The 25,784-nt window shown below is 46.6% G+C and overlaps 2 protein-coding genes across 9 annotated transcripts in view; one reads left to right on the forward strand and one right to left on the reverse strand.

Annotated features, from left to right (window-relative positions):
- Positions 1-8,599: 8,599 nt before the first annotated feature.
- FASTKD3 (FAST kinase domains 3) lies at positions 8,600-23,769 on the reverse strand. 4 transcript variants are annotated; one of them, XM_075062672.1, is made up of 7 exons: positions 23,684-23,769; positions 18,908-20,359; positions 18,136-18,221; positions 15,577-15,751; positions 12,387-12,456; positions 10,470-10,584; positions 8,600-9,612 (listed from the first exon to the last, which is right to left on the reverse strand). In XM_075062672.1, the coding sequence occupies exons 2-7, from the start codon at positions 20,328-20,330 to the stop codon at positions 9,514-9,516; spliced, it is 1,968 nt and encodes a 655-aa protein (XP_074918773.1). In that variant the 5' UTR covers positions 20,331-20,359; positions 23,684-23,769; the 3' UTR covers positions 8,600-9,513. The 4 variants fall into 4 exon arrangements, 3 of the variants coding, with proteins under 3 accessions (XP_074918773.1, XP_032642415.1, XP_032642414.1); XM_032786524.2 differs by having other exon boundaries at positions 23,672-23,732; XR_012655269.1 differs by lacking the exons at positions 8,600-9,612; positions 10,470-10,584; positions 12,387-12,456 and adding an exon at positions 12,464-14,003 and having other exon boundaries at positions 15,056-15,751; positions 23,684-23,761.
- MTRR (5-methyltetrahydrofolate-homocysteine methyltransferase reductase) overlaps positions 23,755-25,784 on the forward strand; it is a 152,825-nt gene continuing 150,795 nt past the window's right edge. For 2 of the 5 annotated variants that reach the window (XM_032786519.2, XM_032786522.2), the window contains exon 1: positions 23,996-24,301. The gene's annotated coding sequence lies outside the window, so the exon portion shown is untranslated. Of the gene's footprint in view, positions 24,302-25,784 lie in introns of all 5 variants that reach the window. The other 3 variants (XM_032786521.2, XM_075062670.1, XM_075062671.1) reach the window with 3 other exon arrangements.

A 25,784-nucleotide genomic window follows, 5' to 3' on the forward strand; every position in this document is an offset into this window, starting at 1 on the left:
CCCCCCCCCCCACTGCTGCCTCCTCCACTGCCCCCACTGGCTGTTTCCATTTGCCTAAAACTCCTGCCTCTGGGACTGCACTGCTTGTCCGGCCTGCCACGCCTGTTTCCACCATTTGGGCCTGCAGCAGTAGCCGCCAGCTGAACCTTGACTTTAAGTGCAAGCGCTCGTGGGCGCACCCCCCCCCGAACTGACCCCCTTCCCCTTTGCTACAGGTCCCCTAGCTTTATTCCTTGTTGCCTACCCTATTTACCTCTGCAGTCTTTGCCCCTCCCCAGCTAGTTTCAGTTGGTTTCTGCCCTTCCCGTTTCCCTCTGCAGCCTTGATTGTCCCACCCCTGCCCTGAAGCCAGCCCCTTGTTTCCTCTGCCTCACTTCCAGCCTGGCTGTTTCCTCTACCCTCATGGTCCCCCAGCCCTGATTAGCTCCTCCCCTTGTGTGCCCATGCCCCCTCCTGTGCACTTGTGCCCCATCCCTGTTTGAGTTTATCCCTGTTCACTGCAGCCCCCAAATGTTCTTGTATCCCCGATCCCCTAGTGCAACTAGAGGAGCCGGATTTCCACCTTGAGTCAGTGACTGAACCCCCCACCCAAGTCCTTGATAGCCCCCCCCCCGACCCATTTAGACCTCCCATTCTGGCACTCTCCTCCCCTGCCTGCAGCCTAGTAGGGAGGAGTCATTGCCTCCCTTCCCTACCTCCGTTTTGCTGTTTGTCCCCCTCCTCGCTCTCACTATGGCAAGGGACACAGAGGGAGAGACCCCTCAAGTACATGCTGCTGCCCCTCTTCTACCTGCCCCCATGTCCACCCCCCAGCCTCTACCTCAACTGCTGTTGCCAAACCGCCTGCCACTGCCCCTGCTGGGGCACCGGCAGGTACTGGGGTGACCTCCGCTGCTGCCATGTCCCTCACCCCTTCCGGTTCTGGCGGAGCCCTGCCAGCCGTCAGGAAAGGTCAGGGAAAGAAGAAGGGTAAGGGTCCCGCTAAAAAGACTGGGCCCTCCATTGCAGAGGCTGCCTCCGCTGCCGGCCGCAGCATCCCTCCCCGCTGTTCCCTCCACCAGCTCTGCGAGTGCCTCTCCCCTGGCCCCCAGGGCATACACCCAGGTGGCAGCAGCCCCTCTGCCTGCCGCAACGTCATCTCTCCCGACCACTGCCTCTGCTACCATCTATAGCGGCCGGGGCCTCTTTCCCACCTTGACCAGGAAGCACGGCGTCCGTTGCCTCCTGGTGCCCACCTCGCCTCACATGGAGACCTACGTGCGGGCATTGGCGAGCGTGGTGGGACCAACGGCCATTTATGGCGGCCTCCAAAATGTATGGAAAGGTCGTCTTCTTCCTCGCTTCGGACGCCGCCGCTCAGGAGGCGGTAGAGAAGGGTCTGGCGGTAGGGGGCGTGGTCGTCACCCTGGAACCGTTAGAAGACCTGGGGGTCCAGTTAGTCCTGACCTCCATCCCTCCCTTACTGCCCAATGCTGCCCTGCTGCCTGCCCTTTCTACCCTCGGGCAACCAATCTCTGTTATCAGCCCTCTCCCGCTGGGCTGCAGAGACCTTGCCCTCCGTCACGTCCTCTTGTTCTGTTGGCAAGTGCAGCTTCAACTGCCGGCAGCGGTGTGTGACAGTGAGGCGCTTGAGGGGTCCTTCCTGGTCCCCTACTAGGAGGCCCACTACTGGGTGCATTACTCCACAGGAGAGGCCCAGTGCTACCTCTGTCGGGCGATTGCACATGTCTGGAGGGACTGCCCCTTGGCCTGGCACAGAGAAGTGTCCGGGATCCCTGAGCCCCGGCAGGGCGCCGTCCCCGTCATCACTGGTGCCCCTGGCTTCCCGGTGCCCAGAGCTGCCCCTCCTCCTTCCCAGTCCACCACTGCTCCCGCTCAGGTCCACGGGGTACCGCCCCCAGCACGCCCAAACAAGTAGGAGAGCCCCACCTCCACTGTCTGCAATCTAGCGCGACTCCTGGAGGAGGGTGCAGCGGGGATATCGCCGGACATGGGAGAGGGCCCGTCCCAGGGAGAATCCTCCCTTCTTCATGCTGCCCCACCATTGCCTCCCCGAGTCCCTGAGCCATCGCCCTTGCTCCCTGACCTGACCCCTGTTAACACTGAACACCCGGGCCTGTAGGATGGGTCTCCGCAGGAGCCAGATGCTCTCCTTCATTCGGGAGGTGGGGTACTCTGTGGTTTTCCTGCAGGAGACCCATATGGATCCGGCCGCCGAAGCTAGCTGGCTGCTAGAATGGGGGGACAGGGTCTACTTTAGCCACCTCACTGTTCATACGACTGGAGTGGTGACCCTGTTCTCCCCTGATCTACGGCCCGAGGTGCTGGGGGGGTCGCCGAGGCTGTGCCGGGCCGCCTGCTGCACCTCCGGGTCCGCAAGGAGGGGCTTGTGGTGAATCTCATCAACGTTTATGCTCCAACATCGAGCCCAGAACGGTTGCATTTCTATCAGCAGTTGTCGGCCTTCCTCGCCTTCTTAGATCCTCACGAGTGCCTGGTCCTGGGTGGGGACTTTAACACCACCCTCCAGGAGCGGGACTGCTCTGGGACCGAGCAGTGCCCGGCTGCTGAGGACATCCTCCAGGAGATTGTCGATCTTCGCTCCCTGGTGGACATCTGGCGCGACACCACCCGGACAAAGTCTCGACATTGAACTTCGTCTGGGTGGAGGCCCATCGATCGTGCCACTCCCAGTCTGATCGCATCTACTTGTCACGTTTCCACCTCTCATGGGCCCACTCCTCCAGCATTCAGCTGGTCCCGTTTTCAAAACCTCATCCTGCCACCAAGACAGCCTTTCTCTGCGCAGAGAGGCTGGGGCCGGCCTATTGACACTTCAATAACAGTTTGCTGGAGGATGTGGGCTTCATGGCGCCCTTCTAGGAGTTCTGGCTGGCCTGGTGAGGGCAACGTCACACCCTTCTCTCGGCGCGGCGGTGCTGAGACCTGGTGAAGGTGTGTGCCTGGCTCTTCTGCTGTGACTACACCTAGGGTGCCAGCCAACGGAGGGATGTGGTGATAGAACAGTTGGAATGGGAGGTCTTAGAGCTGGAGAGGCATCTAGCCGCCAGGCCCGGGGATCCATCCTTCTGTGGAGCGTGCCGGGAGAAGCGGGAGGAGCGCCGGGCCCTAGAAGACCATCAGGTCCGGGGTGCTTTTGTTCAATCCCGCATCTGCCTCCTTTGGGAGATGGATCATGACTCCCGCTCCTTCTACGCCCTGGAGAAAAAAAAATGGGGGCCAAGAAGCATTTCACCTGCCTCTGGGCAGAAGACGGCACCCCCCTCCCGGATCCGGCGGAGATGTGTGGGAGGGCCAGGGCCTTCTACGCAGCCCTTTTCTCCCCGGATCCGACCGATCCTAACGCTTGCAGAGTGCTCTGGGACAGACTCCCGATGGTCAGCACGGGCGACCGGGACCGGCTAGAGCTGCCTCTCACTCTGGCTGAGTTCTCGGAAGCCTTCCGTCGCATGCCCACCAATAAATCTCTGGGCATGGACAGGCTGACCGTGGAGTTCTACCACATGTTCTGGGATGTCACCGTCTGGGCTGAGTCCTTGCAGAGCGAGGGGACCTCCGTGACCTACGGAATTGGCCTCCCGTCTCGCTCCTCAGCATGGACTACAAAGTCATAGCAAAGGCCATCTTGCTGCGGCTAGGGTCTGTGCTGGCGGACGTGGTCCACCCAGACCAGACCTACACCGTCCCAAGCTGCACCATATTCGATAATCTGTATCTGGTTCGGGACCTCTTGGAGCTTGGGTATAGGGATGGTCTGTCGTTTGCCCTCCTGTTCCTGGATCAGGAGAAGGCATTCAATAGGGTGCACCATGGGTATCTATTAAGCACTCTGCGAGCGTTTGGCTTTGGACCCCAATTTGTGTGTTTTCTCCAGGTGCTGTACGCTTCCGCAGAGTGTCTGGTCAGGCTCAATGGTCAGCTTTGGGCGGGGAGTGCGGCAGGGGTGCACCCTCTTGGGCCAGCTGTACGCTCTGGCGATCGAGCCCTTCCTCTGTCTCCTCCGCCGGAGGCTGACGGGGTTGGTGCTCCGACAGCCAGAGCTGCGGCTGGTCCTGTCGGCGTATGCTGACGATGTGCCCCTCATGGTCCAGGATCTGGGCGACCTGACCCGGGTGGAGGCTTGCCAGGCCATTTACTCAGCAGCCTCCTCTGCCCAAGTCAACTGGGTCAAGAGCTCCGGCCTGGTGGTCGGGGATGAGTGGCAGGCGAGCTCCCTCCCACTCGCACTTCAGGCCATCCAGTGGAGCGTGAGTCCGCTGCTCTATCTCGGCATTTACCTTTCTGCCACGTTTACCTTTTTGTCTCTGCTGGAGAACTTGCATGGCTTAGAGGGCAGGGTGATGGAGCGGTTCTGGAAATGGACAGGACTCTCCCTCCGAGGGAGGGCACTAGTGCTTAATCAACTAGTACTGTCCGTGCTCTGGTACCGGCTCAACACCCTGGTCCCAGCCCCAGATTTCTTGGCCAACCTCTGGAAGTCGGTTCTGGAGTTCTTTTGGCCAGGAGTGAACTGGGTCTCTGCAGGGGTCCTCCACCTGCCCTGGAGGAAGGAGGGCTGGGCCTGAAGTGCTTACGCACTCAGGTCCATGTCTTCTGCCTCCAGGCCCTGCAGAGGCTCCTGTATGGTGCAGGTAATCTGGCATGGAGAGTACTGGCGCATGCCTTCCTGTGCCCTTCTGAGGGCTCCAATACGACTGGCAGCTCCTTTATCTCCATCTGAGAGGCCTTCCGCGAGACCTCTCTGGGCTGCCAATCGTCTACCAGGACCTCCTCCGGACCTGGAAGCTGTTTTCAACGACCTCCGTGTGCAGGTGGTGAGTCCCGGACGGTGCGCCAGAGGTTTGTCCTGGCAGAAGTCACCAGAGTCGGAGACCTCCTGGATTCCAACCGGGGAGACTGGCTGGATCCCCTGACGCTCGCTCAGTGCATGGGGCTCTCCAGACCTCGTACTCCTGAGCATGTACTTCAGTAGGTGAAGGCTGCTTTGTTGCCTGCTGCTTGGGCCTCTCTTGGGTCCTGTGAGAGGGAACGCCCTGCCTGCTCTCCACCCCTGGCCCTCCGGACCTTTTCATCGGGCCCCTGCCCCGTGGACCCAACTGGCCGCCCCGCCCTTTCACCGTGAGCCGGCTGCACGGTTTGCAGCTGGTTCAGTTCCAGACTGCGCCAAGGAAACATGCTTGTGCTCCACACCCTTCACTTCCTCACCCTCGTGTCCCGCCCTGACACAAAGTGGCAGGATATCCTGCCACCTCTCAAGGGCAAGGAGCCCTGGTGGGCCAGCCTATACTCCACCCTGTTTCCAAGGCCCACCAGGGATATCGGTTGGTGGCTCCTTCATGGGGCTGTGAGCACAGGCATATACTTGGCGCAGTTTACCCCGTCCTCGACACCTGCCCCTTCTGCGGCGTGAGGGAGACCATGGCACATGTTTATGTAGAGTGTGCTAGGTTGCAGCCCCTATTCCGGCTCCTCTTAGAACCGGACATAATACTTAGATATAGTATTATGTTTTTAGTTGCACTTTTCCCCTCACTTGTTCATCTATGCACTCCCCATCCGTAGCCCTGCAAAGTCGCGGGACCTTCTTGTCCTCCTAGCTCTGGCCAAAATGGCCATCTACAAAACCAGGGAGAGGAGGCTGGCCAGTGGGATTTCCTGCAACTGTGGGGCTTATTTCCACTCCTCCGCCTGTTCATGCATCCGGGCAGAGTTCCTCTGGAGAATGTCCGCTGGCTCCCTTGACGCCTTCGAGAAGCAGTGGGCGCTGTCCAGGGTTCTCTGCTCAGTGTCCCTGTCAGGTTCCCTTCATTTAGCCTTGCGACCTCACTCCCGTTCTGGATATTTCACTAGTTGTCCCCCGGAATTATTTGGTATCACGGACCTATGGATCCTGCCCTTAGGCTAGGGGGAGGTCCTTTAGCAGTGGGCGGGCTTTGCCCGCTCACTCCCTGGATACCAACAGGACTACTCTGCTGTTCCCAGCTGGCCTGGATCTATCACACCATTAATACAGTGTCTGTTCAGTCCATGATTTTTAGTGTCTAGCATAGTTACATTGAATGGTCCCTTTAGAATATGTATTAACTACTTATGCTAAACAATCTGTTCCATTTTGCATTTAGCTGTGATGATTGGAGTACCTTTCCCAGACCTGAAGAAGAGCTCTCTGGCTCAAAAGCTTATCTCTCTCACCAACAGAAGTTGGTCCAATAAAAGAGATTGCCTCACCCACCTTGTGTCTCTAATCAGGAGTTGTAACAGACATCAATTCAGCCATTTGATTCTCAAATTTTTTGCTGTTGTTTAAAAATGAAAACAAAAGAATTCCACAAGAACTATTCATCACTGTTGTTCAAAACTGATAAAACCCCACCAAAACAAGCCTAGTCAAGTAAAGACTATTCCAATTATTAGAGGCCTGATCCTCAAAATGGCTGAACACCCACAGTTCCTACTGACTTCATTTTCAGTGGTGACTAGTCAGCATTTCTGAGAAACAGGCTCTAAGCCTTTTGTGGCCACAGCTGCACTCTTCTCCTGTTTTTACAAAAAACTTCTTGCTCATGGCTTTCATAAGCAGAAAATCAAGTAACAAGCATACAAAGGGGTGGAGTGGTGGAGGGAGCAGAGGTGAAAGGGTAGCACCTTCAGATTTTTTTTTTCATTCTTATAATTAATATTTTGCTAACAAGAACAAAGCCTAATAAGGGAAACATTTCCTGACTGTGCAGTAGCACCTTTCACAAGAGCTATCCCCATCCTCACACCCACCCACACCTCAACAGCCAGGGAGCTAACAGCTATGTTCCAAACAGGTTATTTTTGGTGAAATACGTTAGAACAAGATTTAATCCTCATATCTAGTCTGCTGACTTCATTTTACATGATTTTTGCTTGAAAACTACAAAACATCAAGCCATTTGACAACAGCACCACCTGCTGGATAGTCAGAGAAACAAGAACCAGCACCTCATATTCATAACAAGGGAAGTACTGACAAGACAGGCCTTTTCCAGCTTCAGTCGGGCAAAGATTATTCTCCTAGCCCATAACTTTAATCACATAACTCCTCTCTTTCCATCCCTCTACTACAAGCTCCTCCTCCTTGCTCATCATGCTTGGGAGCAGCTCCCTGCAAACAGCTGAAAACTACCATATTATCCCCCTTCAAACTTTACCTTACCATTAAGCTGCTGCTGTGCTGATACCACAACCATATCATGCTAGCCTGTGCTGTCTCATTGTTTTCTTGTAAACTCCTGTCTGTCTCCATCTGTTGCCTCTTGTCTTATGCTCAGATTGCAAGCTCTTTGGGGAAAGGACTGTATTTTTGTTCTGGGTTTGTACAGTGGTTAGCACAATGGTCTATAACTAGAGCCCCTAGAAGCTATGATAATACACATAATAAGGTGTTTCTTTTGCTCCCCCTCACTTCACCTGGGGAGACTATTCTCTGACAGTCCATTCCTCACCTTCACTCACTCACTTGGTGGTCTGAGTGGGAAGGTGAAGTGCTGACCAGGGGAGTACTGTTTGAGCTTTATAACAAGCTCTCTTTTGATTGGTGCTCAGCTCTATTCCCTAGCTATGTGAGCCAGCAGAGTGGGGAGTCTGGATGGTTGAACTGACCCAGAAAACAGGCCAGACTGGCAATCTGCCAGAGTGCCACACTCCCACACCAGTGAGAGCAGGGAGGGGTGAGGTAAGGATTGGGAGAGGACAAAGTGAGGAGAAAGCACATCAGGGTAAATAAAATCTACATGTCCTTACAGCTCTGGGCATCAACCTCAAACCTCTGGGTACTGCTTGGCAGCTCTGCCAGATGTCTGCATTTCAAAAGCAATCAACAGGGACATTTAGCTTACATCTACACAAGGATAAAATATTCGCAGTTGGCCTAAGTCAGCTGACTTGGGCTTGCGCTCCGAGCTGAAAAATTGCTAAGTAGACATTCAGGTTTGGACTGGACCATTCCCTTTTGCAAAGTTCCAGAGCAGGGGCTCCAGCCCAAGCCTGACTATCTACACAACAATTTATCAGACCAGAGCCTGAAGCCTGTGAGCCTGAGTCAGCTGACCTGCATCAGCTGTGGGTTTTTATCCTTGTGTAGATGTACCTCAGAAGAAAACAAAACAAAAAAACAGAACCGATGCTAGAAGAGGTGGATGTTTTAACAAAATAAGAAGAGTTGTATTCTTGTTTTGTTTTAAAACTATAGGAATTTTCCCTCTGACTTAGGTCACCTGCCATCTGTAGTAATTAGGGTCAATCTTGCTTAACTTTGTTTCCGTTATGTCCAGTGATGTGTAATTACTTGTGCAAATAGTAAAGCCAATGTACAATCGAGCCTGGCTGGAAGATTTTTCCCCACTGAACTCATCCAGTGTTCTCCAAGTCAAGCTGAGTTACCTCTATCTCACACATCATCTCCAGCAACACAGACTCTGCCGAACAAATGAGGCCTCAGTGCCACCTGTGTAACTCCATTCGCTTGCAATGAGTGGTCTCTATCAGAGAAAATAAGGTTGATTTGACAGTGTAAGGTAGTCGGGGATTCAAGTTTCATCTTTAAGAATAATTCTTCATTTTATCTGGAAAAAGAGCTTTATAACAAACAGCATTGGATTGATGACAATTCAATGAATTTTTCATACTTTCAAATAAATTATTTTACTCTATGATCAATGGGCAATAGTGCTCTTTACTGGAGTCACTGAACATTAAAACCACTAATATTTTAGGTTCTATGTAATACAGCTCAGAAACTAAAACAGTGAGGAATATAAATAAGAACATGAGCAAATATGAATGAAGGGCACTGATTTTCTTTCACATTTAGAATGCCTGGTAAATAGAAAACTTACATACTTAAAATCACATTATTAAAAAAATCAATACAAGTTTAAATATATATGCAATTCTGAGAATACTTTTCTTTAGGGTATTTAAATTCGTTTCATAAGTACTAAGCCTTTTGATTCACACTAGAGGCAAAATTCTACCCTGCTTTACATATTTTGGAAACTCCAATAATTCCAGCATTGCAGAGTGTAAGACAGTGCATAATTTGACACTGTGCAACTGAATTTATTGTACCACTGAGAAAAGCCCCGATTAGTAAAAACTTGAATGTCTAGCAACGTTTAGTAACCCCACATACAATGATGTATTTACCCATTTATAAGCATATCTCTGTCAACTCTAAAAGGAAAAGTGAAATACCCAGGAAACTCAGCGTGAACGGTTTTGCAAGCATTTTCTACTATTATTCAGCTGCAGTAAATATTCACACAAAATAACAAATTCTGTTGCCCATTCTAATTCTTTGTACATCAATCCATCCAGGAACTGGAGAGCCTCACATTCAGAAGCTAAAATCATCCTATGAGGAATTACTTTGAAAGTAGAGTGGTTCTCCCATTCAAAAAATATACACTTCACAGTACCTAAAGTGCTGTAGACCAGTCTGTATTCTATTATTGTTATATTGTATCACCAGTTGAGCCTGTAGGTATGAGGAAAAATTTTCTTGTGCAGATATTCTACTATCTCTCTGCTGTTATCTAAAATCTCGAACTCAAAAAATGGAATCTGGAAGTTAAAGAGAGAAATGGTTGTGAGAAATGGCTTTAAATGAACATTACAGTCAATATCTTTAAGATTAACTTTCATAAAATGAAATTTTCCTTAATGAATAATTTCATGTCATAAATGATGTTAAGCTTTTAAAAATGCAAATTAAGCTTCCAATCTTGCAATTGATTCTATGCAAGTGGACCCTATAGGGACTACCTGAGTGTGACGTTCATTGCAGGATCAGCGCCTAAGTCAGTTACTATTAGAACTGGGTGACTATAAAAAGTTGGGTGCACTGAACTAGCTGATTATAACAAATTCTCCAGTTGCAAAATTTAAAAAAGGATTTTACTTCAATCCACAGGGGAAAAAAGTCTTTCAGCAAAAATTAAGTAGCTATGAACAACAAGCAAAATAACGAAAATGACCTAGTCGTAGGGATTCTAGGAACAGAAAAGAGGTTTTATAGGTATTCTTTACCAAGAAACCCTTCACCTTTTAAAAAAAATCCCAGTTAAGGTCTTTTGAAAATAAAAAAAAAAGGTGAGACATTTAGGTACAAACCCTAGTCTCACTGAACTCAGTGACAAAACTTCCACTGAAGTCAATGGGACCAGGATTTAAATCTTAAACAGTCATAGGAGCTGAGTGCTCTTGAAATTTGCAATTGGCAAGCAGAAAGAATGAACTAATAATAAAAAAGACAAGGAAGAGAAGCAGAAGAGACCAAGAAAGGGAAGAGGTCATACAGCCAGGGCAAGTCCACAACCAGCATGAGAAGTGTTTGCAGCAGTAGCTTTAAGCTTTATTATAAATTAGCCTTCAATTTTTTTCTAGCTAGAGAAGCATCAGCTGATAGCATCAGCCTTTACCTGCACAACTTCATAACCAAGTAATTGCAAATGTCTTTGTTTAATAGCTTCTTTGCCTAGAAGACTGTGATTGTTGCTGCAAAACCTCTTTGGACCATCAATACACAGGGCGATTCTAAAAATCAAACACAAAAGTGCATTTAAAAACGATGTTATCAATTATTAGACATATTCTGTGGGCCCCAAGGAAAGGAGCAAGGGATATTGCCTCTTCCCCATACCCTTTTAGAGCATATGGTCCCTCAAGGGGTCAGAGCAGAGGGGATGCTACTGTGATTGGCCCCTGCCAGGGTAGAGTGATTTAAATCAAAGCAATTTAAATAATTTGATTTTTTGTTATCATTTATTTAAATCAGGTTGAAACTTTCTAAAATTAATTTGAAAAAATGTTATACAGTAATTTTAGATTAAAATATATAATGAATCAAATTACTTAAATTGTTTATTTGCAATGCCACTATTGGTGGGGTATCTTATTTGAATACTGAAAACAAGACTCTGATCCTGCAAACACTTAAGCAGGTAGCTTTACTTAAATGAATATTACTTAAAGTTAAGCATGTGTATAAGGTTTGCAGCATCAGGGGCAAAAACTGTATTTTGATTAAAAATGTCTCTCAAATGGCATAAAACCTTTGTCATTCCAAAACAAAATTTGCCTCATCTTTCACAATGTGCAGTTTTCAATAAATACTTTCAATAAATTAAAGTTATTGTGAACATAGGCCAAACTTTTCAAAAGTAAGAAGCTATGTTTAAGCTCCTAACCCCACATTTAGACAACTATAGGTGGGATTTTCATGACTTAGGAGCACAAATCCCACAAATATCAAACTGCAAATTGTGGTAGAGGAGTACAGCCTTGTCAAAGCATCTCAACTTTCTTGACTTACGGAAGTCCAATTGCAAATACATAGTATAAGTTCCTTGCTTATCAATTTAATTCAGGGGTGACCAACCTGTGGCTCCGAAGCCACATTGGCTCTACAGAACTTAATATGTGGCTCCTTGTATAGCAACAACTCCAGGGCTGGAACTACAGGCGCCAACTTTCCAATGTGCTGGAGGGTGCTCTCTACTCAACCCCCGGCTCTGCCACAGGCTCTGGCTCCGCTCCACCTCTTCCTGCCCCACTCCCCGAAGCCTGCAGTGCCCTCACTCCTCCCTCCACCCTTCCAGAGCCTTCTGCATACCATGAAATAGCTGACTGGGAGGTAAGGGGAGGGAGGTGAAGGCACTGATTGGCAGGGCTGCTGGTCAGTGGGAGGCGCTGGGAGCAGGGTGGGGAAGCTGATGTGGGGCTGCTAACATATTACTGTGACTCTCTGGCAATGTACATTAGTAAATTCTGGGTCCTTCTCAGGCTCAGACTGGCCACCTCTGATTTAGCCTCTGAGGTTGTGCTGGCTCACATGAAGTATGTTAATGAGGCCCTGGACTTAACTTTTTCAGCATACAGATGACATTTTAAAGGTTAAATTAATTAGTAGAAAAAAAATCTGTTTTGTAAAATTTCAGATTTTATGTAATTAGGAAACTAAAAAAACAAGTACCAAACATCCACTTTAGCAACTTAAAAGTATAAAATGAAAAGAAAATAAACAATAAAGTAAGTAAAATAATTTAATTTTTATTTATTAGAAAATTAGTGTTATCCATTCTGGCTCCTACATAGTGAAGAGTGAGTTTCTCATCTCTCCCTCATAAACACTCCCAATCTGAGTCTATATGTGATACATTGCAAGTCAAAGTTTTAAGATACCCATGGTATAAATCTGGCTTCATTGCAATCAATGGCAAACCTCCCATTGACTTCAATCGGGTCAGAATTTCACCCTCAATATTGCCATTTTTGTCAATGTTAATGTAATCTCACAGTCTGATAGTCTTTGCCTCTAATGTTTGTAGTTCTCTTACCTCCTGTGCACCTCCTCATATCGGGTGGCAGGTAATACGAAGCCTTCTTCATCTAATTTAATCTCAACATCTGCATTGAGGAAGGGATGAGTGGGAAAGAAAAACAAACCCTTTCATACAATATACACTGTTTATTGTAATTTCCATCTATTTCTTATTAATACTTTTCCCTGAATGACAGACGCTCCGCAAGAACGAACTTAACTTTCTATTGCAAATTACATCTATCCATGTGCAAGTCTAAAAAGGAGTTAAGAAGAAAGAGGTGGTTAACGATTAAAGAATAAACAAGGTAGACAAACATATGCAAACATTTCTAAAAAAGACGTAAATTATGCAACTGCTGGTTATGTATAATCTGGGCAACCAGCAATTACCACGGACAACCTAGACCTTCCGTTTGCCAAGATTTTAATCAAGGAATGATTGTTTGGCCTCATGCATACTTGAAGTGGAGAATTTTCTGACATTCAAGACAAGATAGTGGCATATCTTCATTTTTCCATAGCTGTATTGCCTACAATGTGAGTGTATAACACAAGTAGCTTCCTTTCTATATCTCCTTTTAACTACCCCACCAACATCTCAGTAAAATATCCTTTCCACCCAAAAGTTTAAAATGAGTGGACTCCTGCTAAATAAGATGTGTGTGCACATGCAAATCTGAGGTTATCCTTGCCTCCCTGACAAGACATATTGGAGATGGATTAAAAACAAAAAACAATTTTTTTTTAATCAGAACAAAAATTCTCTGTTTTTCAGTGTTTTCTCTTTCTGCACTGTGCCATGAGTCAGTTAAGAACTTTGAATTGCAAACTATGATATTTTGATAAATACTGCTTTTTTAAAAGCTTTATTTATAACCTTAATTTTGTCTGATTTTCTTTTTCTTTTTTGGTCTCAGAGATCACAATATATATTTAACATAAATAAGAATATATTAAACTGCACATTTTCTGTCTTTCAGAGAAAGAGCTGGGTGTAACTTGTAACTGCTGGCCACCACACCTGTTCACAGTCTTCAGAGAGAAAGCCTGGCTTGCTGTTACTATCACAGTGTAGGCAGAGAAATGTGCAGCCTGAAAAAATCCTAGACAGGAAGGAAGGAGACATGGGTCTCTACTCCAGAAAGGTGATGGCAGATGGTAAGTTGATAAGAATGTGTTTAGACTTTATAAAATGCTTGTAATATGTTGCATGTATTGATCTCACTTATAACCTCTATAGCCCATGCTATAAAGTTATACTGAAGCGTTTGCATTGTAAACCTCTGTAATTTTGTAACTCGCCAAACAGGACACGCAGCACTGATTAAGGTAAAGTGCTTGTCCATGGCCACTGAAGGCAAATTAAGCATTCTGTAGCATCAAAGGACAAAGACTTTACTGACTGCATTCCTAATTTCCTCCAGGAAGGAGAGACCTACGCATGAACTCATCCCATCAGTTTGGACTCTGTAGTGGAGGGGATCAAAATCCCTGACAAGGAGAAACTGAATCTCTCTTTCATGCTGTTTAAACTGAGAGGTAAATATTTCTAAACACAAGCAAAGAGATCCCCATGCTACTTGGTAGGGGTTAGCCTTGAAAGCTGCTTTGAATTGACCGATTACTACAACTCTGGGTACGTCTACACTGCACGATTATTTCGAATTAGCTTAAACCGATATTACAAAACAGATCTAATAAAATCGGTTTAGCGCGTCCACAGTGGGATCCCGAAATCGATTGTTTGCCGTCCAGGTCCCAAGCTACCATCATTTCAGGAGCGGTGCACTGTGGGGTAGCTGTTCCTCAGCTATCCATAGTTCCACTTCGTGTGAGAGCACAGTGCCTGATGGGGCAGAAAACACTGCCCCGGGTGGTGCTGGGTACAGCTCACCCTCCTTTGTGAAGGCAGCAGACAACCCTTTGGCGCCTTTTTCGCGGAGTGCATTGAGCAAACCCATAGCACAGCAATCTTTCCTTTTTTTTCACGTGGTGGTGGGGGAATAAACTGAGGAGCTTTCCCTGAACACGCCAGACACTGTGTTTGAACCTACAGACATTGGGAGCTCAGCCAAGAATGAAATAATTTTCAGAGACTGCTGTGGACTGTGGATAGCTGGAGTCTCTCAGTACCCCCTCCCTCCTTCATGAGCGTCCATTTGAGTCTCTGGCTCCGTTACGCTTGTACACAGCGCGTGTGATCCGGAGTTTTTTATTCAAACGCTTTGATTTCGTGTTCGTAACGAGCTGCATACAACAAGATTTGTCTCCCCATACAGCGATCAGACCTAGTACTCCCGTACGGTCTATGCTGGAGCTCTTTCGATTTCAAACTGCATTGCATCCGTGCTGATCAGAGCTCACGCTGGCAAGCAGGAAATGTAATCAAAAGTTCGCGGGCTTTTCCTGTTACTGCCGCTGCATCCGAGTTCAGATGCTGTCCAGAGCGGAGTGCTGCACTCTGGGATGCCGCCCGGAGGCCAATAACGTCGATTTCCTCCACTGACCCTAATCCGAGTTATCACTATCGATTTAGCGCTACTCCTCTCGTTTGGAGGAGTTCCAAATCGATTTAAGGAGCCGTTTAAACTCGATATTAATGACGACGTCGTGTGAACGGATACAGCGTTAAATCGGTATATCGGCCATTAAACCGATTTAAAGTCGCAGTGTAGACCTGGCCTCTGTCACCTTTTGAATCAGAGACTGAAACTCACTTGTGTATATGCTTTCTTGCTTTAAATAACTCTGATCTCTTTTTCCTAGTTAATAAACCTTTAATTAGTTTATTATAGGATTGGCTTCCAACATTGTTTTTGGTGTGAGATCTAAGGAACAAACTGATCTGGGGTAAGTGGCTGGTCTCTTGGGACTGGAGCAACCTGGAATATTTGTTATTTATGTGTAAGTGACCACTTATCACATGGTCCTGTTTGCCTGGGTGGCAAGATGAACTGGAGTGTCTAAGGGGACTGTCTGTGACTCCATTAGCAAACTATGGTTGTACATTGGGAATTCACATTTGTTATTGGGTTGGTGATATCTAACTACAGATCATACCACCAGTTTGGGGTGTCTGCCCTGCAATTGGCACGTTCAGTCTTGAGCCACTCCAGACAGTGTAACAATAATCATAGAATTAGAGAAGTGTAAGTCTGGAAGGTCCAGTCCCCTATAACTTCAAAAATGGCAACATCACTCACCTAATGTATAGCAATATGGTGTCAACACATGAGAAGCAAAATACATTCTTGTTCCTAGCAAATCAACTAGTCCAGTCTTCACTCTGTTGTAGAGGTGAACGTCCACAGAGGACTCCAGTGAACGGCCTGGTATGAGAAAGGATTTTACTCGATACTTTGGAAGGAGTTTAGGACCCTATCAAAAGAGCAAAGAAAAGGAAATACTCATAAAATTTCACTTAGCAAGAAAAAAGGTAAAATCTAAGCCTCTACCTGCTCTGCACTTACAGTTACCTCAGTAGCACATAGAAACATTTCCTACATATGCAGGTAATTAAGAAACTAAAAAAATAATGAGGCGGGTAAGCTATTTTTTTTAATAGCTAGTAAGTGTATTACTGTAACAAACAGCAAAGAGTCATGTGGCACCATATAGACTAACAGACGTTTTGGAGCATCCGACGAAGTGGTTATTTACCCACGAAAGCTCATGCTCCAATAAGTCTGTTAGTCTATAAGGTGCCACAGGACTCTCTGCTGCTTTTACAGATCCAGACTAACACGGCTACCCCCTGATATTGTAACAAAGTATACACAATGTGCTTCAGTATCTTGTTGAATCAGGACCCTAACAGGACCCTAACAACAGGAAATACTACACCAAACTAAAACAACAGAAACACTCCAAGCAAGACTCCTATTATATGTCCAAATATATATTCACCCACCATCAGCTTCAAGTGTGGCCTAGGGTAGTCCACACTACAGGCTGCTAGGAGACAAGCCTGAAGGTTTCAATTTCCTAGTGGAGCTGCTTGGGGAATCACAGGAGCTTGTGTTACCTTCTATATCCTCTAATACCAAAAAGAAAATAACAAAGCGAAACATCTTCTATGCATGGCTCAGTGCAATGGGTGAGTTCACTCCCAATGGATGTCGTTTGAAATCCCTGCTGTCTGAGTCATGGTAACTATGCCTGCCAGATGTGCTTGGTTTCCAGTCCTCCTGACCTCCTGTCAGTTACAGGTGGGTCCCAGAATTATGTAGCTCCAACATTAACATCAGCTCTGTCCTGTCCCTTCAGAACCAGGCACAGGAAACAAGGAGAGACAGCACTGCTTTTAGATTCTTACAGTCGGGCCAGACAACACTTTACTTTCCTGTGGAAAGTAAAGAAATTAGGCAAGAGTGATTTGCCAGCATATTACATAGTGAGAAATTGAGAGAAAAGAAGAGAAGAGAAGAGAGCATCCCATGACTCAGATGTTCCTTCCATTAGACAAAAAATGCTAGCTCTTCCACTGGGCTTTCACATTTCTGTGGGGTAGGAAAAATAAAGACTCCGTCTTTCTCATCATGAAGATTCCTAGCCCTTAATGTCCTCCTAAAGCAGAATTTCATTTATGGTCCAAAGAGCTTGTCACTTCCCCATCCCCAACTCCTACAACTTCAGGTTTTATATCATATCTCAGGCTAAGGGAAGCAGTCCCCTCATCACAGTGCTCCCTTTCTCACCAGCCTTTGTAAAGTGTGAGAAGCAGGACAGCTGTTTATTATGTAGTGATTGTGAGAGAAACCATAAGGACCTGACCCTGTGAGATGCTGCATACCCTCAACCCTCAGGGGTGTGGATATCACTCAGCATCTCGCAGGATCAGGCCATTAAAAGGGTAGACCAAACCTTTCCTCCAAAAAGTTTGTTTTGATGAATCAGCATTTCCCTGCCAATAAATGTTCTGTCAGACAAATTGCCAGCCAAAGTAGGTTAAGTTTCTTCTACACATTTTTGAAATCCTTGCCAATAACCCTTCCCTCTGCAATCAGACAGGATTCCAGTGTTTTTTTAATGGCTGCCTACAGTGCATTGTAAGTAACTGGCTGTGCAGAGAACAGAAAAATAAAGTACGACAATTTCATTGCCTCACAATTTTAATCATGAAAAGAGACCTACAGATGCTCCCCAATTTACACAAGCATTCCGTTCCGTAACTTGAATTTTGCGTAAGTCGGAAACGTATACCCCACCATTACACCAGAAAAACCAAAACAAAAAACTTCAAACTATTTCTAGCTTACGGAACTTTTTCTGTAAGTGCGGATTTGCATAAGTTGGGTTTGCGTAACCCGGGGGGTGTCTGTATATATCTATATCAGAGGTCTTGAAACTGTGGGGCGTAGAGGAACGTTCGTGGAGGGTGCAACAGCGCCTGGGCCAGCCCCCACAGGGGGCAGGGAGGGAGTGCCACCCAGACCCGCTCCCAGTTCTACTCCAGCCTTGGCCCCAGCTCCCAGACCCTGCCGTGCCTCTGCCCCTGTACTGGCCCCAGTCTTGGCCCAGGGCCGCAGCTCTGTTCCTGCCCCCTCTTACTCCGTGTGTGTCACCTCTCCCCCAGAGCCACGGTCCCACTCCTGGCTTGGGGGGGTGCAGGAGGGGCAGACGGAGAAGGGGGGGGGGGCATGATCCTGAAAAGTTTAGGGACCATCAGTCTATATTATGTTGCTTCAGAAGGAACAATTATGCAACGATTACTACATGGACTAAAAAAATTCCCAAACAATATTTCAACTTATATCCACTACCTCATAGAAGGGACATTCCAAGGTAACTGTTAGAAAGAGCTGGGTCAGCTGTGAGAGGACAAATCTGTCCAAACCTGGTGTTTGAGCTGAAACAAAAAGATTCAGACATTCAGTACAGATGTGTTCAACAAGAATTCCCATGCAAGTCATTGTACAAAGGGGAGCTGTTTTTAAATAAATATGCACAAAAGCTGCTTTATCCTAAATCATTAACAGAACATGCAAATAAACTTAAAAATTACATATAAAAATCAAATATTTGAAAATCATATATCCCACTTATAGCTGTATTTTTAAAGCCTGAAGAAAAATAACTATTTGGTAAGATCTGAATTCAGGGTTCTTCCTGTTATCTTGCAAGATATCATGACATCAGAGGGGCAGCAAGTTCTAGTGGATTAAGCATGGGAAAGCAAGCCTCTGCCACCCACCCCCAAAATTTGTAATTCAGTTTCCTGATTTTTAAGCTGAGGATATTTACTAATTTCTGAGGATCAACTGGTTAATGTTTACGGAACACTTAAAATATGAAGGAGCTAAGTATTATTTAATCAGAATCTGCTAAAGCAGGGAAGGAGCCTATCTTCCTGCTCTTCTTTAGAAGTTTCTGTCTCTAAATTTTGTACAGGTACCTTCAACTTCCTAGCCCCTTCTTCTTCAGTTAGCTCCAACAGCTGATTGTGGAGTTTGAGATACATAGGTGGCAAGGAGGTGCTATGAGAGAAGCTAATATACAGAGTAACAGAGACACTGATGAACTTAGGGCCCTTACCCTGCAGCTGTTGAAGAAAATAGGGGTTAAATATTTTTGCCAGAAAGTTTACTGGATAGCGCTCAATAAGGGTGCATGAGTGGAGCAGATTCAGCAGGGTGTGAGGCTGAAACTGAGTAAAGCGAGCATTTAGTATCCTTTCAAGTTTTCTGAAGACAGAGGGAGCACTTGGTGGTAGGTAATTGAGTGTCCCAAATGGAACAATATACTCAGCAATCTGTCTGGTGGTGTATTTGTCGGCATTATAAGCAAAACTTTCTGCCACGGCATCAAAGATGGGCTTAGAACGGATCAGCTTTCGGCAGCAGTACTGCATGACTTTGCTGACTGCTTCAGGGTGCATGGTGAAGGAGGATTTGGAAACAAGCCTTTCCAGTGCTTCTGTGAAGAATTGGTCAGTGTGTCCAAAATGTATGAAAGCTCCCAGCACATTTACTAGTTCATCATCTGTGAATCGAGGGACATGCCTCACTGAATACTTACACAGTCTTATTACTAGTGGGATTGCCTGAGTTTGGTCAAGAATAACCAGTGCCTTCAGTATTCTGCTTATCAATTTAGGACTTAGTTGGGGAGCTAAGGTTAAAGTGATGTTGTTCATGTGGTTTAACAAGTCTTGGTATTGTCCTTCTTCTGTAACACTCATCTGCAGCATTCCATAAACCATTGTTATTTCCTCAGTGGTCCATTCTTCAAGCTTTTTTCCTTGTACTTGGTTCACAATTTGTTCCACCATTGTACAACCTGGGCCTTCCAAATCAAGCAAGCTTTCTCCAAGAATACACAGGTTTCTAATGGTTACTTGTCCCTTATCAAGTCGTTTCTGACTCTCTGATACCAAACGTACAATCAGAGTACTCCAGGGATCTACACGCAACTTTATCAAAGCCTGCAAAGCAGTCACGAGACCAGTGTCTGACAGCTTTTGTGATTCATGTTCAAACTGAAAGCATAATGCCCTGAAGACTTCATTCTCCAATATGGCTTCAGGATTCTTCAATCCACTGTCATCCACTTCAAATTCACAGATCCTCTGTAAAGCTGCTGCTGCCATGGTGTCAGATATAACTTCTAAAGAACTCAGAAATTTAAAAATCTCATTGGATGAATTCAAGCTGTTCAGCTCCATGAAAAGTTTTTGTTCATCCATCCATTTGCCATCAGATTCAGAACTGTACCCAGCATCTCTGTGAAGATGTACAGGCTGGTTCCAGAGTTCTGCATGGTAGTTTCTACAAAACACATACTGAAACGTAACCCTTGAAAGTACTGTGCCAAAGACCGAGGAACCACAGCACCATGACTTTAGCTGTCTGCCTTGATCATTAAGGTGGTTCAAGGTTTTTCTTAGCGTGCCCAGGGATCTGCATGTGCGTACACTAGAAGAATAAAACTGGAAACTTTGTAAGTTAACCAAAGCCATATCAAGCCAAGTGCTCCCCTGGAAATTGCCTATAGGAGGAAAAAAAAGAAAGAGACATTTTATAGAAAAATGACTGTTTCACAGGAATATAGAAATTACCTTACCAGATTAGACCAGTGGCCCATCTAGTTCAGATGCTTCAGAGGAGGTGGAAGAAACCCTATAGAGGACACTGAAAAACCTGCTTATAGGATTTCTTCCTTGCTCCCTTAATAGTCCGTTTCCCAAAGACTCCTCCACCCCATCACACCAAAATAATTTTTCTGTTTTTTCCCCCAACTTGATTACTTTGTACATTTGACTGCAGAACATGTGGTCAGTTAGATTCCAATCCTATGGTTAGAACTGCTCAAGCACATGCCTATACCCAGGCAGTTGCAGCATCAGGGCCTTAGATACCTGCACATACAGCAACAGAAATAAAATAAAATAATAAAAAAAAAGACAACCGCATTCCATTCCTGCTTATAGAGGAGCATGTGTGTAAACACCAGCAGGATCATGGCTTCTCAATTAGAGGTCCTAAAAGAATTGGCATGGGAACTCAGGAGTAAGTGTAGTGTTGTACCTGAAACTACCTTTAAAACTTTTTAAAGTTGACTTGATTTCAAGTTCACAGTGTTAATTTAAAAGAGTAATTCTTAAACTATGCAAGAGTCCTATTATCAACAAGTATATTTTTTGACCTGCACATTGATAAATTATGTATTTAACATAAGAGTGGCTATACTGGGGCAGACCAAAGATCCATCTAGCCAAGTATCCTGTCTTCTGACAGTGGCCAATGCCAGGTGCCCCAGAGAGAACAAACAGAACAGGTAATCATCAAGTGATTCACCCCGTCGCCCATTCAAGCAGCTTTTTGTTTGTTTGTTTTGTTTCAGCACTCCAGCCAGCTGTGGGGTTGTTTTTTTTTGCACTTTGGTGGCTTGGTGCAGCAAAAAAGCTAGAGCCGGCCCCACTCCTTGTCCATGTGTTTGTTGACCCCCTCAAAGAATTCTAGTAGATTTAGTAAGGCATGTTTTCCTTTTACAAAAACCATGCTGACTCTTCCCTAACAAATTACGTTCATCTATGCGTCTAACAATTTTGTTCTTTACTATAGTTTCAACCAGTTTGCCAATACTAAAGTCAGGCTTACCAGCCTGTAATTGCTGCAATCACCTCTGGCGCCCTTTTTAAAAATTGGCATCACATTAGCTATCCTCCAGTCCAGGAGTCAGCAACCTCTGGCACATGGCTCACCAGGGTAAGCCCACTGGCGGGCTGGGCCAGTTTGTTTACCTGCCGCATCCACAGATTGGGCTGATCACGGCTCCCACTGGCCACGATTCGCCGCTCCAGGCCAATGGGGGCGGCGGGAAGCTGTGGCCAGCACATCCCTCGGCCTGCACTGCTTTCCACAGCCCCCATTGGCCTGGAGCGGGGGACTGCACCCAGTCGGAGCCACTTGTGGACATGACAGGTAAACAAACTGGCCTCATCTGCCAGGGTGCTTACTCTGGTGAGCCATGTGTCAGAGGTTGCCGACCCCTCCTCCAGTCATTTGTACAGAAGCTGATTTAAATGATAGGTTACAGACTACAATTAGCAGTTCTGCAATTTCACATTTGAATTCCTTCAGAACTATTGGGTCAATACCACCTGGTCCTGGTGACTTATTACTGTTTAGTTTATCAATTTGTTCCAAAACCTTCTCTAATGACACCTCAATCTGGGACACTTTCATCAGATTTGTCATTTAAAAAAAAAGGCTCAGGTTTGGGAATCTCTCTCACATCCCCAGCAAAGAATTCATTTAGTTTCTCCACAATGGCTTTATCGTCCCTTAGTGCTCCTTTAGCATCTCAATTGTACAGTGGCCCAACTGGCTGTTTAGCAGGCTTCCTGCTTCTGATGTACTTACTTCTTTTTTTTTGGCTATTACTTTTTGAGTCTTTGGCTAGCTGTTCTTCTAATTTCTTTTTGGTCTTCCTAATTATATTTTTACACTTCATTTGCCAGTTTATGCTCCTATTTTCCTCACTAAGATTTAACTTCCACTTTTTAAAGGATGTCTTTTTGCCTCTTACTACCATCAATATTCAACCAAATTAATGTGTATAGTTACACTGACTCTGCTTTGAGTTAACAAACTAGCACAAAATCGAAAGGAAGTTTCACAGAAGTATTTTTATTGCCTCCCGGCAAAGTTAGTAAGGAATCTACTTGTCATGCACATTAACTAAAAAGAAAGAATAGTATGTCAGTCACATTTCCCCAAACTTCTGCCTATTTGTCTGCCTGTCAATCTGTCCTTAGACTGAGAGTTCCTTGGAAAAAAGGACCATTTCTTTTTTTCCTGTTTGGAAAGCACCTCGCCCTATAGCACGTTCTACTATAAAAACACAATACAAATATATTACTCTGTGTGAAACTTCAAGCAGGTCTTTGAATCAGTCCCCTTTCCTCCTGTTTTATAACATTATAACATCTTTGAAAAACAGTCTAACTGTTCGTAATGAAAAAAAAATGAGTTACAAGGCCTCAGCAAAGGTGTACTCATTTACAACAGTAAAGAATCTAGCCTTCTCAGTCCCAAGGTACAGATATCTCTCCCATAAAGGACATGTTACAGTTAAGTCTAAAGGTACACTTCTCTGCACCTAGACTAACACTCTAGTGGTGCATGAAAATCTAATGAAGGACACAAAAACCCTTATTCACAACTATACACATTTCTATATTTGTTTACACTTGTGCAATGAGGGTGCAAAATGCTCTCATTCTGATTCGGTACCATTTTACATTCCCTTTGGACAGGGTTAATGACTACAAGAGGAGGACGGCAACAGTTAATCAGGATTGCTACCAGATCTACTCCCATGGACTTCTACAGAACTACTCTCTCCCAGGAGTAAGTACTAGGTCTGGCAGCGTTTGCAGGATAGAAGCTATTTGCTAACTCGTGTTTAGCACGTGAGACGCTTGGCTATGAGCCACAGAAGACCAGTCTCCATTGCTACATAAGTAAAATAGTAAGGCGGCTACTAGATTTTGTTGCGTTTAGGTTTTAGGGCCCAAAGCGTTGTTAGACGAATTATTCTTTCTGAAATATCGTTTTAACCACTCGATCTTTCTCCAAAGAGCCAATGGCAGTTTCCATCAGAGCAGGGTTTTAGCATAACGTCCTTTGCCGGTTCCCAGGTTTCCCCGGGGATGGCCGCATCCTTAGCACTGCGGGGCGCAAGGCACAACCCCCGGAGTGGGGCAGCCTCCCCTTGCCGCTCCCGCCGCCCCGCTCCCCACTGCGCGCTTGCTGCTGCTGCTGCGCTCCGACGAGCACGGGCCCGGCTCTGTACCTGGGTGACAGCCCGGGCAGGGCTCCGAGCAGCGACCCACACACAGCCCCAGCAACGCGCGCGAGCGGTGCCTCTTCCTCGATAAGACCCGCCCCCTTCCGCCTGGCGTTCAGCTCTTGCTTGGGCCAACCACAGACTAACCCGGAGTGACCTCCCGCCCGCATGACCGCGTCTCCAACGGGAAGGGGGCGGGGCCGCGCTTGACTCAACTCCGGGCAACGCACCAGTTGGCTCGCGGGGGCCTGTTCCGCGCGTTGGGTGTGAGGGCGGCGCGACGGCCTCGGGGAGACCAGGACGCGGGGAGCCGGTGAGGGGCCGGGTCATTTCCCGGGACGCGAGCGCGTTCGGAGCGGGGTGACGGTTAGCGGTCGGCCGCGCGGGCTGGGCTCGCGGTGAGGCCCGTAACTGCTTGGGGGGGGTGGCTGCCGCGATGAACCCGGGCGCGAGGTAAGGGAAACCCGGGCCCGGTTAAAGAACTAAACCCCGTTTCGTGCTGAGGGGATGAGGTGAGACCGTCCCTGCAGTGAAAGGGGCGCAGCCTCCGTGTCCCTTTCCTGAGACTGGTTAGCGGGGGCGGGGGGTGATACGGGACATCTGGTTTCTGGGGAATCGCTTTCAAAGCGGAGTGAGGTGGGTTTTTTAATCCCTGTTTCGGTCTGTTTCACACACGTGGTTCCTGGAAGGCTGAGTTGGAGCAGAGACCTGCCCTCTAACTCCGGACACAATCTCGTTTCTTCCGATTATCCCCGGGTCTCACGTGGGAAATAGTCCGGTCAGTCATCTTCTTCCGTGATGAGGGTTACGCGGTAAACTGCATTTGAGCCGCTCCGTCTGTAAGAACACGTGGCTCTTACATCGTTCTTACCTTGAGCGCGAAGCACTTCTCAAGGGCGGCTCTTAGGTCTTCACAATTCTTGCCCTCCTGCAGAAGGGGCCCCCCGGCACTCAGCGTTATTCAGTAGATTTTATCCTTCATGGCTGGAAGCCCTGTTCAGACCAGGTGATATTTTAAGATTCCAGGGTTGTGTTCTCAGTTTATTTCTGGATTGACTCATACCCATGAGCTTCCTAATCATGACATCCTGCTTTCATTAATGCTTTTACAGTTAGGCACCTGCCTCTCATTGGCTTGGCAAAGGGGAGTCCAAGGAGGTCTGCCAATGTGGCAAGGGAGCCCTTTACATTGAAATGGTTGACTGAGGCTTAACAGTACCCTCACTCTTATTTTTGATATTGAGTCAACATGTATACAAGCTTCTTCCTTCTACTCTTCCTCCCAATATGAAAAGGCATGAACCCGCCTCCCTTTAAAAAAAAAACAAAAAAAAAACCCAACAACAAAAAAAACACCAGTTTTTTGGCGAAATATAATAATTGTGCTTTAAACTCTGTCACCTTCTGTTTTTTTTTTTTTGTTTGAGCCTGTCCCCTGCTGCTGTTGACTTCTGTAGGCTGTGTCCACACTGTATGCCTGCACAGAGTATTTTGAAAATGTGAACTCTACACATTTACTTTCCCAAAGCATCTCAGTGAGTTTCTTATGTGTTATTTGCAATACAGCTTGTCTTTGATTGGCAGTGTGGTCTTCTGTTCAGGATACCCACAACTGTAAGTCACACACCTCTACTTCAGCAAGTGAGGACTTTCCTTACTCTTGAGGGAATTCTGTGCCAAAAAAAATTTAAAAATCTTGCCCAAAAAATGAAAATTATGCACATAATAGTTTAAAATTCTGCAAATTTTATTTGTTAATAAATAAATATGGCTCCAGCATGTCAGTGCTGAGCATAGGCCACTGGCTCCATTGATGTATGAGATTACCCTAAAGCCCCCACCTCCCCCGATACAGGGACTTGGCAGTGAGGCGGCCCCCAACCCTGAAACAGTGCAAGGGACAGACCTGCCCCAGAAACACCCCAGGACCCTGCCCCTCTGCCCCCAGGCATAACAGGTGTACATGGGCAGACTCAGCCCAGCAGGATCCAAGTGCGGAAGGGCTTAGTGTGGGGCATCCATCTGTGGGTGAGAGGTTTCTGTGTAGGGCAATCTGGGTGTGGGTGGCTCAGTGGGTAATCTGGATGCACAGGGGCTCATTGGGGGGTTCCGGCTGCAG

This window comes from Chelonoidis abingdonii, chromosome 2 (genome assembly GCF_003597395.2).
Source record: "Chelonoidis abingdonii isolate Lonesome George chromosome 2, CheloAbing_2.0, whole genome shotgun sequence".
Classification (NCBI taxonomy): Eukaryota; Metazoa; Chordata; order Testudines; family Testudinidae; genus Chelonoidis; species Chelonoidis abingdonii.